Source organism: Camellia sinensis, chromosome 10, assembly GCF_055761805.1.
Source record: "Camellia sinensis isolate YWXY chromosome 10, ASM5576180v1, whole genome shotgun sequence".
NCBI lineage: Eukaryota > Viridiplantae > Streptophyta > Magnoliopsida > Ericales > Theaceae > Camellia > Camellia sinensis.
Window position 1 is genome coordinate 160,085,896 of NC_138970.1, and position 16,877 is coordinate 160,102,772.

A 16,877-nucleotide genomic window follows, 5' to 3' on the forward strand; every position below is an offset into this window, starting at 1 on the left:
CCACTATAGTAGTCCTTACAATTTATGAGTGAAAATAAAAAGAAAAAAAGTAAGATTTTATATTATTTATATATATATTCAATATGATTTAATAATATAAATTATTTTAATATCATGTAATGGCTAATAATTTATATATATATATATATATATATATGTATATATATTTAACATTTTTATATATCTATATATGTATAATTCGGGCTTCGGGTTGCTCGGGTTGCTTGACGTCTTTGCCCAAGCCCGCCCAAATTTAATTCGGGCTTCTGAATTTTTGCCCAAGCCCGTACCGAATTTGAAAATATTTTGTCCAAGCCTGAAAAAAATTCGGGCTGGGCTCGGGTTGCTCGGGTTGAGCCCGCCCAAGTTGCACCCCTAATGAAAAGCAAGAAAAACATGCTCATGTATTGGCTCATAAACAAGGTACAAAGCATACCTCTCAAACATAACGAAAGGGTGGAATATGTGAGAGTGTGACTAAGCCACAAGCACTGAAATCATGTGTGAAATGATGCCAAAACATGCAAACAATTCAAGCATAGCATGTTAAAGACCTTGAAACTCAAAGCTAGTCAAGTCCATTTACACTCTAGCTATACAAAGCAAGCCTTATATGATCAAGATCACTCAAAAAAGAGTAAAAGCATGTTAAAACATGAGCAAAAATGTGCTGGAGTGGAGCCAACACATGCTAAAATAATAGGCTAAATCATCAAGTGCACTAGACTAGTAAGCAAGATTACACTACAAGTGTAAGAAGCAAACAAGAGGTGCTCCAACCAGTCACAAACAGAGTTAAAACATGTTGAAATAAGGCCAAAAATATGCTGAAATCAAGCCATGAGATGGTAGAAAAACATGCTCAACTACTAAGCCATCAACACATGCAAACAAGATATGAGGAGGGGGGACCACCCCCTCCTATTTTGGTCCTCAAAACCAACTTTCTACCACTAAAATTCTTCTGGAATTTAGTGGTTAAAAGACCAAGAAAAGAAAGTTTCAAAAGCTATGAAATAAGGCTCAAAAGGCTTTACAAGCCAAAAAGCCAAGGGAGGAAACCACCTCCTAACCACACAAGGCTTAAACCAACATTTTAAGACCTTAAAAATAGAACTTTTTGGAGATTAAAACCAGCTTCAAAGTAGCATACAAAAGTGGCCAAGCAATGAACCAAAACAAATCTTAAAAGAGGGAAATTCTTACCCTTGAAGCACATCACTAAAACAACATGCAAACAGCCAAACTTCTGAGCCAAAACCACTCCAAGTAGCTCAAACAAGGCCTCCAAGAACTTCAACTCTAAGGTGGAGGTGTTTGGCTAAGGGTGCTAGTGCAAATATGTTGAGAAAGCTCACTTTCAAGCACAAAATATAGAGAGAGAGTATTCTAGAGAGAGAGAGAGAATTCTTGCTCAACTCAAACTTTGTAACCCTTTGCATGCATATAGATGACCTCTATATATAGGAGATACAAGAAGCCTTCAAACAAATCCAGCATCCACGTGCATGCAGATGAGCTAATCTGTGCAAACAACTATCAAAATATTTGCAAAAATATCTACTGAAGCATTGGTGGCCGGCCGGCCATCACTGGTAGCCGGCCGGCTATCAGTAATGGCCGGCAGGGCCTATCAATGGCCAGCAGGGAAAAGCCAATGGTCGGAAGGCCACCAAGAGAATCACTATGCAAAAACCAACACATGGTCCAAATATGAGACAGAATGGAAATAGGGTCTAGAAGGATCAAATCTGGAGCATTCCGTCGCGAAAGTCGAGCACTCGACGAGCAATCAAACTTGTTGCTGGATGTACCTACAAGAACATCCAAGTCTTGAGGATGGTCAAAAATTGGGTGTCTACAGTTGCCCCTCTTTGACAGAACTTGAAAGTCATAAAATGATGTGAGTGAATGTCAAAGCCCATGGACGGCCCATTTTTGACAAGGCCGAAGACTCAAACAAACAAACAAGATAACAATATAGATATGCCCACAGGCTGGGCAAAATACAAGTGATATGCATGATACAAGAGCATAACTTATGATCATGCAAAAAGGGCTGTAATGAAACATTTTTGCAAAATAAATACAACATGTTAAGCAAACCGGCTAGTTACAACAGTCTCACACATTTCAATAGAAAGGATGTAAGAAAATTATGCAATCTTCACTACGCCTCACGCAGGAAGGGCTAAAAGCGACTACCGGGAATACCCGAAGTCTCAAACGAAACACCTCTTAGCGTATCATACGCGAGAGGGAAAAAATGAGCACCTCTTAGTGTATCACACACAAGAGAGAAAAAGGAAACACCTCTCAGCGTATCACACGCGAGAGAGGGCAAGGAAACACCTCTCAGCATATCACATGCGAGAGAGGGAAGGGAAACACCTCTCAGCGTATCATACGAAAGAGAGGGAAAGGAAACACCTCTCAGCGTATCACATACGAGAAAGGAAATCACCTCTCAATGTATCACACGCGAGAGAGGGAAGCACCTCTCAGCGTATCACATGCAAGAGAGGAAAAGGAAACACCTCTCAGCGTATCACACGTGAGAGAGGGAAGCACCTCTTAGTGTATCACACACAAGAGAGGGAAATGAAACACCTCTCAGCATATCACATACGAGAGAGGGAAAGGAAACACCTCTCAGCGTATCACACGAGAGAAAGGGAAGGGAAACACCTCTTAGCGTATCACACGCAAGAAAGGGAAAAGAAACACCTCTCAGCGTATCACACGCAAGAGAGGGAAAGGAAACACCTCTCGGCGTATCACACACGAGAAAGGGAAAGGAAACACCTCTCGGCGTATCACATGCGAGAGAGGGAAAGGAAACACCTCTCAACGTATCACATGCGAGAAAGAGAAGCACCTCTCAGCGTATCACATGTGAGAGAGGGAAAGAAAACACCTCTCAGCGTATCACACATGAGAGAGGGAAAGGAAACACCTCTCAACGTATCACACGTAAGAAAGGGAAGGGAAACACCTCTCAGTGTGTCACACGTGAGAGAGGGGAAGGAAGCGCTGCTAACACCGAAATGGGGTATACACATCAGAGCACATCCCAATGCTTTCAACAGGGTGTCAGTGTAACCACTGGGCATACCCAGTTGTTTCTAACCAACAGAATGTCAGTGTAGACATCAGGCGTACCCGAATGTCTCTAACCAACGGGATGAGGGAGAGGAATGGTTCTACCCAGGATTCCTCTGAATGAACTGTACATATAATATCGTGCATGTATAAGAAAGAAACTTGATAGGTACAATGCAATACAATGCATGTCTCATGCGAGACGAATGATCGCAACACGATGTTTAAGGCATGCTCAATGCATAACATGTAAGAAACGAAATAGAAGCATATTCTATACAAGTCGATCAACGAGGCATATTCAATGCAAAATAATCAACGATGCATATTCAATGCAACATGCGAATCCTATACAAACATGGCAATGCATGTTCTTATGCGACAATTTCGAATGCATGTTCAATGTAACGTGCAAATCCTATGCGATGACAAAAGCATGCTTGATAAAGACGATTTGAAAACAACTTCTGACTTACCTTTCGGAGAGTTGAAATACGTTTAAAAAGGATACACCTTGTTTGAGTTGATGGGCGATGACCCTCGCGCACTGTGAACGTGATTATGGGCTTCCGCGGAGGCATTTTGAATCAACTTTTGAGCATACCTTGCATTTCTCAAAACCCAAGGACATAAATCTGGGCCAAAGGGACATAGGAAGCTGGTGGGACCATGCCGGCCATCAGAGGAGACCGCCGGCCCCCTGCCGGCTAACAATAACACACTGCCGGCCATCGATGTGCCACTGTCGGCCATCGATGGTAGATTTGGACAGTTTGGTCTTTTCAACCGTGGCTCTTTAAGTACACACAAAACCACTTCATTTCCTCACAACCTCTGGCACGAAATACCTCTCTTTTGCTCTTTAGGTATTCCTTCTCCCTAGATCCGACATTCTACATGTTTCCCAACACCCTAAAAACATTTTCTTCGCGAAAACCCTCTTGTTCTCTTCGATTTGAACCGATCAGAATTTGATTTTGATGCTTCTTCCGTCATTTCCACTGTTCAAGGCTCATTCCCCTTGAGTTCCTCCCAAGGTTAGCACACTTTCCCGGGTTTTGAATTTCTTTGACTTTTTCCTCTCTCCTAGGGTTTGCTTTGTTTAAAGTTTCATCATTTTTGCTCATTTTTGCATCTATCTCAGATGGCAGATAATGTCCCTCATGATGGGGCCTTCCCAGCGATTCCTCCGATAGAGTTTGCAGCGGACTTTGTGGCTGAGCAGGAGGTCGAGCCTTAGCCATTACCACCGAGCATACATCCTTTTGATCCGGCGAGGTATCACCTCGAGACACACATAGTACCTACTGTGGGAGGCATCAAGGCCTTCACTGATTTTGCCGAGGACATGCCAGACGACCTGTTACTAAGAGAGCCTACGTCTCACTTATCAACCATAGCCGTAGAGGTACAAACTCCACTTTTCTGTAGTATTACTTTCAACTATTTACATTTCTTGCACTGTTTTGTATTTCATACATCACTGCTTCACATTCAATTGTATTTCATCTGTACCTGATTTGATTGCATCTCAAGCATTACTTATAGGACGGATCCCACTCCTTCAGAGGCTATGGCACGACGACAGCCTGGGACTGGTACGGCGAGCTTCCAGCCAGGGTCCGTGACATCATCGACGATACCGGCTTCGGTCTGTTTTGCTCTTGCTTGACGTGGGTCGTGGTGAGCCGCCCTCTCTTAGGGGCTCTCGTGGAGAGGTGGTGGGATACCACCAACTCCTTCTATTTCTCCACCACGGGAGAGATGACGATGACTCCCTACGACTTCGCCATGAGCACCGGCTTAGGCATAGGGGGTGATCCGATCCCTCTCGACCCTAACATGGGAGAGTGGGAGGCTGCATGGACCGCATTGCTCGGGGCACACCCACTGACACTACGGACGGGCATGGTCCGATATAGCTGGTTTGAGGAGCTGGTTTGAGGAGCAGTTTAGAGGAGCTGAGCCCGAGACATTTGAGAAGGTAGAGCAGTATGCCAGGGACTTCCTCATGTTCTTCTTTGGTACCACCTTGTTTTCGAACAGGTGGAATATCGTAGGTTTGTACTTTCTAAGCTCATTGGTGGTACTCCAGAGAGTTCAGTTCTACAACTGGGGCGGAGCCGGCCTCACCACACTATATGGATACATGAGCTCGACTTCTTGCAAGAGTGGGACCTTGATCGGCGGCTACTGGCGGGCTTGGGAGGTACACAGCTTAATCCCCCATTTTCACTTTATAGTTTCTGCTTAGCATTTCCTGGTTTACACTTGATCGATACTTGTACTTTCTGTTCTACATTCTCTGTATTTGCTCACACATTGCATGCTTTCTGCTTTGTATTTTTTGTATCTGCTCATACACTGTACCAATCACATTTTCCTGCAGTTGTGGGTGCACGCATACTTCCCGGCTCTTGCTCCAGAGCCTGTTGAGGAGACCCCAGTGACAGTCCCGTTCTCTCGAGTATACGACGGCCAGCTCCATCGTAGGACCCGGGAGAACTTCATGTTCTTCCGACAGTACTTCGACACGGTCATGGCGCGCGAGGTAATTTCACAACAAAGTCATCCTTCTTTTCAATCAACTTGATACACACACATTAGTCAATTGACAACAACTAATCATCTGTTTATTTTCTTATCTTTCAGATCACATGGCAACCGTGGGATGTGATTCCATCGGGGCGCCGAGCTCAGTACGAGACAACTAGGGTCGTCGCTTGCTATCATATTCTTCTCGAGGGCCCGATCTGCCGTGCTTGGTTCTTGAGCGAGCGTTTCATACGCCAGACTTTAGGACTGCATGCCCCATTCGTACTGACGGCACCTCTAGCATCGATGAGAGAGACACACAGGCTTTCTGCCGAGAAGGTGATCCAGTTTATGGTAGGACTGGAGACGGAGTACTTCTGTGCAGAGGGCGACTACGCGACCTTCATCCAGACTCATCTGATGCCACATTTGACCGGCGTTGGTGAAGATGAGGGAGTGAGAACTCAAGCTGCAAGAGAGAGAGGCAGAGAAGCTAGAGCGACCAGGTCTCGTAGGAGAAGAGATTCTGGGGAGATACAGAGACAGGGATGGCCAAAGCTGCCTACCTTAGTGACTTATCGGAGACGTTCTGGGGAGACTTGCCAGATCCCCATTGAGCTTGCACTAGCTGGTCATCGAGGCCCGACCCCGGTATGCACCAAACTTTATATTTTGCATATTTACTTCATTTCAATTATGCTTTATAGAATATTGATCCCTTCAATGCACTTGCAGGCACCCATAGAGTACACAAGGCGGGCCCTTGAGCTAGTGGCTTCCTTGACAGAGATGGTACAGACGAGTCTGGATCTGCTCAGCCTCTACAGGATCCCGGTAATTTCTTTCAACTTGCACTATCACGAAGTTTTTCTGCTAACACACTAGCACTACAACTGTTCGACACTACACTGATTTGATACATTGCACCAAAATCACTACATTGATACACTGTTCCCATACACTGCCCACGGCACACATACACTGTAATCATTTACTGCTCACGGCACATTCATTGCAATCATTCACTGCGACTAATGCATTCTCAAAAATTACCCTTTTTAGATTCCTTTCGAGATGCCAGCCCAATCGGGCACCCCAGCAAGAGCAGCAGTAGGACCTTCAGCTTCTTCTCCAGTAGCAGAGAGGAGAGAGAGATAGGCTTAAACACATAGCCGAGGTAGAGCCAAAGGCATCCGCAGCGAGAGTGGTCCTTCAGAGCCCATTCTGGGCGATGATGATGACGAGACGAACGAGGAGGCTGAGGCAGTGAGTCCACAGTCTGAGTCATCTGATGGGAGAGGCGGCGACGCCGGGTCGGATTCTGCCAGTAGTGAGGCTGGAGAGGCTAAGGAGGGTTCCAGTTCAAGCTCTGATTCAGCTTCAGACAGCGATGCCGATGGTAACAGTGCTCCAGAGGCTGTTCGGCCAAGGAAGAGGAAAAAGAGGGCCTCTCGAGCTTGAGATAGTCGGCACCTATTTAGATGTTTTTTGCTTTGTTTTTCTTTTTGCTAGTAGTATTCGCACATTGTACAGCCTTAGACAGTTTTATTTTCTTTAAAACTTGTACTTTTTTGCAAAAAAAAACCATGATTGGAATGAAAACTCAGCTTTGGTTCAAATAAGTGTTGCATTTTACATTCAACGCATAACATCGCACAACATGAAAAAGAGATTGATCTTTGTTTGAAAACTGCACATTCAAAATGCATTGTTCTTAGTTAGGTAGTGAACCAACTAACAACTGAAAGAACAAAACAACTCGATAAACAACACAAGGCCTTGACAGGCCAATCAATATAATTACAACTCGATAAGCAAAACAACAACTCGATAATCAAATGAAGACGATTACAACTCGATAAACAAAACAAAGACTATTACGTCTTAAACAAAACATACCCAAGTCAAAGAGGACCAAAACAAGACCTTACAAGGTACAAATAACAAGACTCCACTGCAACAAACAACTGAATCTTCACAAAGGAGGCCAGAGAGCCTGAGGGAGAGGCTAATGGCCATGGAAGATGGCCTGCCGGCCATCACTCTCCTGTACTGGCCATCAATGTACCTCTGGCGGCCATTGATGAGCCACTATCGGCCATCAATGAGCAAGTGCCGGCCATCGATGGCAGAACCTCCGAAACGTCGACACCTGGCCTCCACTCACTGCCTTATCTTCTATAAAGGTTCCAGCTTCGTGGTTTCTTCATTTCAGCTCCATTTTTGCCCCAAATGAAACCATTCTTCGCCGAAAAGCTCTCCATTTGAATTGCGAACTTGGATGGCTCAAAAAAGTTAAATTTTCGGGGTTTTGGGCTAAACGCACTATTCCCGCTGAGCCGTAGCCTGCTCTGCTTTCTATTCCTCCATGCCGTGGCTAGGTGTTGGAATCCGGTTACACACATTTTTAGCTTTGGCGGACAAGAGCTATGCCCCACAATTAAAGAATTCTGGGCTTTGATAGAGTCCTGGCGTGATGTAAAGATCTTGTTCCAGTCTCATTTTAGCCACATCCAAGCCTTAGGAAGGATGTGTGGGCTCACTTCACATGATTCTCGATCTTTGGTTCACAATGGGGAGTTGGACATCCCCAGCTTGATTCATCAGTTTTCTGACACCGGTGACCGCGGTGACCACTTTTAGCAAAGTTTTCGGCAACATGCCCTTTGCTTGTGTATGTTGGCCCATTTTCTGCTTGCCCCTGGCTTTGGAGGGTCAAGCATTCGTTTGATCGAGGTTGCCTAAGGCTTGAAAGAGGACAAAAGCTGCATCGGCATGACACTAACTGAGACTTTAATGGGTTTGGATGCTTTCCACCGTCGGGAGACAACCAAGTTTGCGGAGAGTCCACTACTGTTGCAAGTAATGTTTCCCACCCGTCTTACATGTGTTTCTCACATCACTTGGCCCTCAGGCTCTGTTTTACTCTCAAAACCCTTTTCTCACTTTCTCTCCACGTACACCTCTCGATTCTTTAATCTCTCTTATTTTTCATCCCTCTCTAGGTATGGCTAATGGAGAAGTTGAAAGTAGTGGACGCTTGCCCCGAGTATTCAATACGCGGCTATTTCTTCTACCCACGGCTAGTTGACTTCCCAAACGAGGGATGGTGGTGCCACTGGATGTGCAGCAAATCTGTTGTTGACATTGCTTGGCGCTGCCCCTGGTTTGATCTACCTGAGATGAGCTACAGCATGTCCCGGTAGCCTGACATTCAGTTGGTTTGCTTGACACACTGTATCTTTTACTTTCCATTTCGATTCAAGCATCAGCTTGGCCATGACTAGACTTGCCCGGAAGAGAGGATAGAGTACCCAACTTCATTTCTGATTCGAGGCTCACAGCTAGCTTGGTATGCCACAGCATGAAGAATAAGAGAACTTCAGGCCCCCGCTTCCTATTTTAGTTGTGCCCTTTTTGGAGAATGTATAGCTTGGCTTGAAGATAAGGCACAAACGGGGCCTACTTGGGCATCAGAAGCTTCCACAAGCTCTCGGAGGGGGCGCAGGAACACCTGACTATGCCCCGAGTTTATTGCTTTAATCTGTACTTTCAAGTTTTCTTTCTGAATGTAATAAAAAGCAACTTCAATTTGTATCAAGAGTCGGAGAACTCTGTATTGAAATCAATGAAATTGAAGGTTTTGGGTACTGAAAATTTTTCGTTTGGTCCAAAAATGGTCTAAGTTGTAAAAAGATTAATTTGAGCAAAATCAACTTTTATTAAAAATTTTCAAAACTATTTTTGATATGGATCACAACTGGACACTCCCGAGATCTATCCTTGAGATGTACAACCCCGGATCCAACAACTGGAAAGTTGCCCCTTGTTTGAATAGCACTACACTGGAGATCACAACTGAGCTCTTGAATGCAGAAAAGACAAAGATAACCAACATGATCACATGGACACAGCTGATTTGGAAGTGTTTATGGCTGGACTTCAGAATGAAGTTGTCTACGTATCTCAAAGATGAGAATCAAGCCTTACGTAGTTCGGTTCAGGTTCACTCGTAAAATTTATCACTACATAACAAAATCTATCATTCATTTAAACAAAACAAAGGTTATCAATGCATACGACAATATTTTTTAGATCGTGCAAGGATGATGAATTTGCCAATTGTTGTCCTAGATGTGTGATGTTCCATTTTGCAAATCTTGGGATTGCGTTCTTGTCATTTGGTTTGATGATGCTTGTATGCTCGTATATCCAATACTGTTGAGGACAAAAAAAATTGTTATAAATAAGTATTTAGTAAACGTAAATATTATATCTTATAACTTGTAAGTGAGGTGTTTACTTACCAATAAGACTATCACACCTCCGGAGACTTTATCGATTTGGTTCATGTTGCTTGATATTGATCTTGTGAGTTGTTGTTTCGCTGCACCACAATCAGAAAACTTCATTCTGTCAATATCCTCGATATATTTCATGAATCCCTAACCGATTGTAGTCCCAGTACCCAGATATAACAAAAGCAAACAAATCAAGAGGCACACAAGCCTGACAACATCTTCTATATCCTTATTGTTGTTGCTTTCCAAAAGTTGAGTGATCAATTTTGTGATTGATGTTTTTGTTATTCTACTCTCTATTACTTTCTTTCTTTTCACCATAATTATCTCATTTTTTCTTCCATATGAGAGATTCATCTTCTTTTGTCCACATGCAATCCCAAAAATCAACTTAAAATCATTGCTTTTCAACTTCAACTTCTTAGCACCTATTTTGAAAGTTTCTCTATCCATTTGGTAAGTTTGCAAGATTTTTGCAACCACATCATCATATTTCATAGAATCTTTTCTTTTCACCTTGTTTTTACTCAACCTATCAACTAGAAGTGAAAAATGAGTCTTTCTGAATAGTGCCAAATGCTCCTCTCTGAGTTTTGTTGTCTTGAAAAACTTAATAAAAGATTGAATGTTAGAATGGTAGACATACTTTGCTTCATTATCATATATCTATTCAGTCCTATTTTTTCTTCCATCAACCTTTTTCTTCCCTCTTGCTTTGTGGAGCTCTGTAGCTTGTTCCAGTTGCTGCTGTTTAGGCTCCCCATTGTCAATGTTAGATTCACGTTCAACTTCCACTTGATTTTCACTTTTATCTGTTGTTGGCTCTATAACACACTCAACTTTGCCAATCTTTTTCTTTTTTGAGAAACTTGTTTCTCGATGACGTAATCTTTTATGATGACTGAGAACATCTGTATAAAAACATCGAGCATAAACATTGAAGATTAAGAAGAATTTATCACTCAATTATATAAATTAAACAAATATATAATTGTATAGCAAAGTTTAGATTCCAAATTGCAAATAAACATGAAGTATCATGAAGATGAAAACGATTGATAATTTATCACTCAATGAAGCAAAGTAAGTAAATTTTATCACTGAATTAAGCAAAGTAAGCAAATCTATCATTATAACAAATTTTATCACTCAATTAGACAAATTAAACAAATCTATCATTGTATAACAAATTTTATCATTAAATTAGGCAAAGTAAGGAATAGCAAATTTTATCACTCAATTAGGAAAATTAAGCAAATCCATCATTGTATAGCAAATGAACATGAAGATATGATTATTATGAAGTTGAATATCACTGATAAATTAATACTGTATAATACACATTGAAAATAGCTTCATGTCGAATTTTATCACTTAATTATGGTTATGAAAGAAGAAGGGAAGATGAGTACGACTTACGTTTGATTGGCATGTTTGTTGAAGATGAACTAAACAGGGAGAGTAGATGTTCGAATCAGAATATAGATCGAAACAGTGGGAGATTTGCTGGGGATCTATTCGGAATCGGTATGAAAATAGTTAGTGATTTCTTTGGAAACGGTGGGAGATTCACCGAAAATCTTTTCGTTTATTCAGATTTCCAAATCGGAAATTGCTAGAGAATGGTTTCCAAATCTTGACACATTTGTGTGCAATAAAACCCTTGAAAAGGTGCTTGTGTGTCTCGCTCGCAAGGGAGAGTTTGTGACGGCTTCTTTGCTTCACGCATGTGGTGTGATATTAAAGGGTAAAATTGAAAATGAAAATAGGACAGGACTTGACCGGTATTAACTTACTTCCATGGGACCGACCGGTAAGTCCCCCTATTGTTTTTGAGCTTTGACACTGTTTTTGGGCTGGGCTATGATACGCATTAATGGGCTAGATTACAAAACTTATGGGCCTCTCTGTCAACTGTGACCACCACACAATGTGAAAAGAAGCCCAATTATAAATCTGGACGCAACCACACACGCAACAGTCCTATCTCTAAGCTTTTGGGTCCTCTCCTCCATGAATCTCTTCCAGATTCATCATCACCATTGTCGACCCCAAGCTCTCTTCATTCCCCAAACTACCCCTCCCCGTCCCTCTCTCTCTCCTCCTCCCCACTTTCTCTCTCTACGAAATCCTTCAACTCTCCATGGAACCATCAAGCTTTCTCTCACTCTCTCTCCGTTTTCCCCAATTTATCTCTCTAGACGTCGGCTTAAGTTCGGACACTTTAGGGTTTCAAAAATTGCAGAGCAGGTTTGGAGCAATGGAGAAGAGGAAAAGAAATCCTCTGATGATGATGAGTTGGAGGAGGACTTGTCACCTGAAGGAGCTGTTTATCAGAAGACTCTGAGATTGGTGGAGTGTTCCATGTTTGCTGCTGTTGCTGGGTTAGCTTATTTCTTGAGCAATTCTCTTGCAATTGAGGTATGGTTTTCCAATTGTTAGTTGAAAAATATGATTGTAATTAATAATAATGTTTTGTTTTATTTAGTGAGTGTTGAAAGTTGTTGAATTTTAAATAATAAGTTATTCTAAACTTAGGATAAAATACAACATTAAAAACTTGAGATAAATCAATACAATATTAAATACATCTTATAAAAATTTTATGATACACCCAAAAGAAAAGTTGTACCTGTGAGTCAGCTAGTCAAAATTTCTTGCCAAAATCTCACTTTATTAATTTAGCTAATATATATATTTTTTTAATATGCACTTCAGGAATATTCTTTATTTGGGTAATCTTTTTTTAAAATATTCATTTAAGGTATTTATGTGAGAGAGAAAAAGAGAGAGAGAGAGAGAGTAAATGATTTACTAATTGAAAAGCAAGTAACTAAAAAATAGTAGCGCAATAGAAGTGGCTAGTCCCTATTCATAAAACTGTTTTAACTAGCTTGTTGGATAGATTTGATAATTTAGCTAGCTTGTTGTGGCTGCTCTAGTGTTGGTTATGAATTAATTATGACGTATTGTGGTTGTTATTTTGATTATGATTGAAGATATTTTAATTGTCTCAAAGTGACGGTAGATGGTAGGGTTAGGGGACGGAATAGACCTAGATTGACGTAGACTGGTGTAGTGAATAGAGATATGAATCCCTTTAATTTGACTAACAAAATGACATTGAATAGAGTCGAATGGAGAAAAAAGATTTATGTAGCCAACCCTGGGACTTAAGGTATGTTTTGGTTAGGTTTATGAAGATAATTAAATAAAGGAAAGACTAGTGATTTGGGGGAGCAATCTGATACAAGTTAAAGGCAGCACAAGGACGGGAAGAAAGCTATAAATAGAGCGGAAGAAAATTGGCATAAATGAGTTTTAGTTCTTTTTCAATAAGTTAATTGGATTTGAATGTAACGAGATTTGACATTGTACATAATTATTTTAGTTGTTTCTTCGCATTGCCAATAATGATAATACTAACTTACCAATGGTTTTAAAAGTTACCATAATCATAAAAATTAATTTATCAAATGATTTTTAGTTATTTTTCAATAAGTTAATTGGATTTGAATGTAATGAGATTTGACTTTGTACAGAATTATTTTGGTTGTTTTTTCGCATTGCCAATAGTAATCTCCTCAATGAGATGGGGTGTAGCAGCTGGCAGAAAAACTATGGTTCGTCCCTCTTCATGTCAATTCTAAATTATCAACCATGTAGAGAAGTTACACGTTTATCTCTTTTCATGTCAATTCTAAATTATCAACCATATAGATAAGTTACATGTTTATCTTCTGGCTTTGCAATGAAACTCTATCCTAACAGGTGGCGACTGCTATGCTGTTACTTGTCTTGTCTGGTCCAGTGAAAGCACTAACCTATCTGGTAAGTCCGCTTTGACATTCTCCAATTCTCCCAACCTTCCTAACCTGCTTCAATTCTCCCAACATTCCTAACCTGTTGCTATATGAATATTTTTATTTTAGGTAGTTATTTTTGATCTTTTGAATAGTGTTAATAGATAATGTATATTGTAACGTTGTGTGTTGCTTTGTCAAAAAAAAAAATGTCAAATTTGCTCCATACTAGTTCAAAAGTGTCAATTTGATATTCATGGTATGAAAAACTTTAAATTTTTGTATGTTTGAGTTAAAAATTCTAGTGAATTTTATTTAATATTATATATTTGAGACTATAAAGTATTATAATAATAGTATGAACCTTAATCTCTTTTTTTAAGCAAATAATATATGGAGGTTGTATGTTATATATATATATATACACACATATATATAGATGTATTGTGATGTTCTTAAATTAGGAAAATAGCTGATGATGTGGAATATGTTTCTCTTGCAGTTCATGTATGGTTTAGTTGGTCTGACCATATAGATGTATTGTGATGTTCTTAAATTAGTAAAATAGGTGATGATGTGGAATGTGTTTCTCTTGCAGTTCATGTATGGTTTAGTTGGTCTGACCATGGGTACTTTATGGAGGTATGTATCCTTGTTTGTTTAAGTAATATATTGTTGGGTTTTGAACACAAAAAGAGACAATTTTTCTTTAATTGCAAAATACTTATACACAACTATAGTATATATGAATACACAAAGATATGATACATTTTTACTCACACACAAAAGAAAGTATACAACAAAAGAATTTTGGGACACTTCACTTGGAATCACTTACCCTTGAGCTGTTGTCTCATCCTCTATGTCTCCCAAATGATGTCCATTCCCTTTATATACTCATCCACCTCCTTAATGGATGGCTAGGATCAACTTGATCTAAGGGCCATTATTAGGTTTCTAGAATACTTAGTATACTTTCATCCTTCCATTATATTCTAGAATTATTTAAACTCTTCTAGTTCATAGTGGAGTTTTCTATTCTTCTCTAGATTACTCTAGAACCTTCCAAAACCTTCTACATTTCTCCAAGGTTCTCCAATGTTTCTGATTCTTCTAGGATTTTCTAAAATTTTCCAAATTCTCTACAACTTTTTAGAGTCTTTTAAATTTCCAACATCGTAAATTGATCTAGAAAACTCTGAAGAGTCTGTGCTGAATCTCAACATGTAGATTGTATCTTTCCTTAAGGTACAAACATTGCAACTAATGCAATTTGGGCTTTTCAGAAACTCTAGCATCACACTTTTGAGTAATTCTTAAATCATTTGTGAAGATGACATGTGAACTAGACAATTACATGACTAAAAGAAATTCCATTAATCCCCTATAGGAAGTTTTATTCTCAAATGAAAAAATAATTCTTTCGATGTTTCATTAATGTCTTAAGCAACTAGATTCAGTACAATTTTGCAAAGCCAAGTTATAGTTTTACATATTAAAAGAACTCCTAGCTTTGATAACTATAACTTTTTACAAAAGCTTTCCAAAATACTTATGTTGTCCTCTTTTTTGAAATTATGAACTATCAATTGTTGAATGATTCAAATTCTTATAATAAAATCATAACAGTTTATTTTGAATCTTCTCAGATTAGGAGCAAATTGGGGACTTTCGATCTTCTTCTGCACGATTGTTGAGTTTGCTTCCTTGATCCTTGAATTCTTTCGACGTGTTTAATGTAATATTTCCATTGTCACAAATGTATTGCCCATGAGTGACATCTATTAAATTTGCAGGCTAGAGCTTTGGGTGCCATGGGATATGTTCTGGTATCCTCCTTCTTAATTAGAGAAAACATACTTGCTTTGGTAATTGATTTATCCTTTTCTCTTGAATTTCTATTCCATCACGTGTCAGTTATTTTACTTAAGAGTCTTATTTTGTTTGTAGATCACCATAAACGTTCATGCTTATCTTACATACATACTTGCTGCCTTGGGTATCAATTCAATTCCATCAATGAATGTGATATATGTCATTTTTGGGACACTGGTATGTTTAACAAGGACCCATATTTTCCCTTTTTGGTATTCTTTGTTCTGTAAGGAAACTTCATAGGTTTCCTTTCTTGTGCAGCTTATGTTCAACTGCGGTTTCTTTGTGTTCTTGCTGCACATTCTATACGCAGTGTTCTTTACCAGACTTGGGATGAAGGCTTCTTTGAGTCTACCTAGATGGCTAGAGAAGGCAATATAATAGCTGGAACAAGGGTTGTTTTGGAGAAGTTAGTTTGTAATTTTTTTTTTTTTAATAATTACAGGCTAGATCATTCTGTTAAATTTGTTGTAACGTAATTAGATATGCAGTTGTGATTAATTAGGTAGTTTTGTTTGTTGATTAGCTATATATATCTTTTTTATTATAGGGTTAATATATGAGGATGAAGGTCTTAATTGTATGAACTCAAGCTTTTGTAAATTTATATTTTGAAATGAAAGAACTTACTCTCTATTTTCTTCATTACACAAAAAGAAAGTATACAATAAAAGAACTTTGAGATACTTCACTTGAAATGATTTATGCTTGAGCTTTTGTCTCACACTCTATCCTCTATGCTTCCCAAATGATGTCCATTCCCCTTATATATCTACCCACCTCTTTAATGAATGGCTAGGATCAACTTGATCTAAGAGCCATTATTAGATTTCTAGAATCCTTTAATATATTTTTATCCTTTCATTACATTTTAAAATTATTTAAACTACTCTAGTTTATAGTGAAGCTTTCTATTATTCTCTAGAGTATTCTAGAAACTTTCAAAACTTTCTAGATTTCTCCAGGTTTCAATGTTCTGAATTATTCTAGGATGTGTAACATTGTAAATTGATCTAGAAAACTTTAAAGAGTCTATGTTGAATCTCAAAATGCACGCTGTATCTTTCCTCAAGGCACAAACATTGCAACTAATGCAGTATGGGCTTTTCAAAAACTCTTGCGCCATACTTTTTGAGTAATTCTTAATTCATTTGTGAAGGTGACACGTGAACTAGACAATTCCACAACTAAAAGAAATTATGTTAAATCCCCTCTATAATGCAATTAAGTGAGTATTAAGTTCTTACAAATTTACGTTCAA

The 16,877-nt window shown here is 39.4% G+C and overlaps 1 protein-coding gene across 2 annotated transcripts; it reads left to right on the plus strand.

Annotated features, from left to right (window-relative positions):
• Window positions 1-7,388: 7,388 nt before the first annotated feature.
• LOC114258150 (uncharacterized) lies at window positions 7,389-16,276 on the plus strand. Of its 2 annotated transcripts, XM_028198021.2 has the most exons (8): window positions 7,389-12,359; window positions 13,481-13,561; window positions 13,710-13,769; window positions 14,340-14,383; window positions 15,391-15,433; window positions 15,538-15,609; window positions 15,692-15,793; window positions 15,878-16,276. In XM_028198021.2, exons 1-8 carry the CDS (start codon window positions 11,952-11,954, stop codon window positions 15,995-15,997), a joined length of 930 nt encoding a protein of 309 aa, XP_028053822.1. In that variant the 5' UTR covers window positions 7,389-11,951; the 3' UTR covers window positions 15,998-16,276. The 2 variants fall into 2 exon arrangements, with proteins under 2 accessions (XP_028053822.1, XP_028053824.1); XM_028198023.2 differs by lacking the exon at window positions 15,692-15,793.
• The last annotated feature ends 601 nt before the right edge of the window (window positions 16,277-16,877 follow it).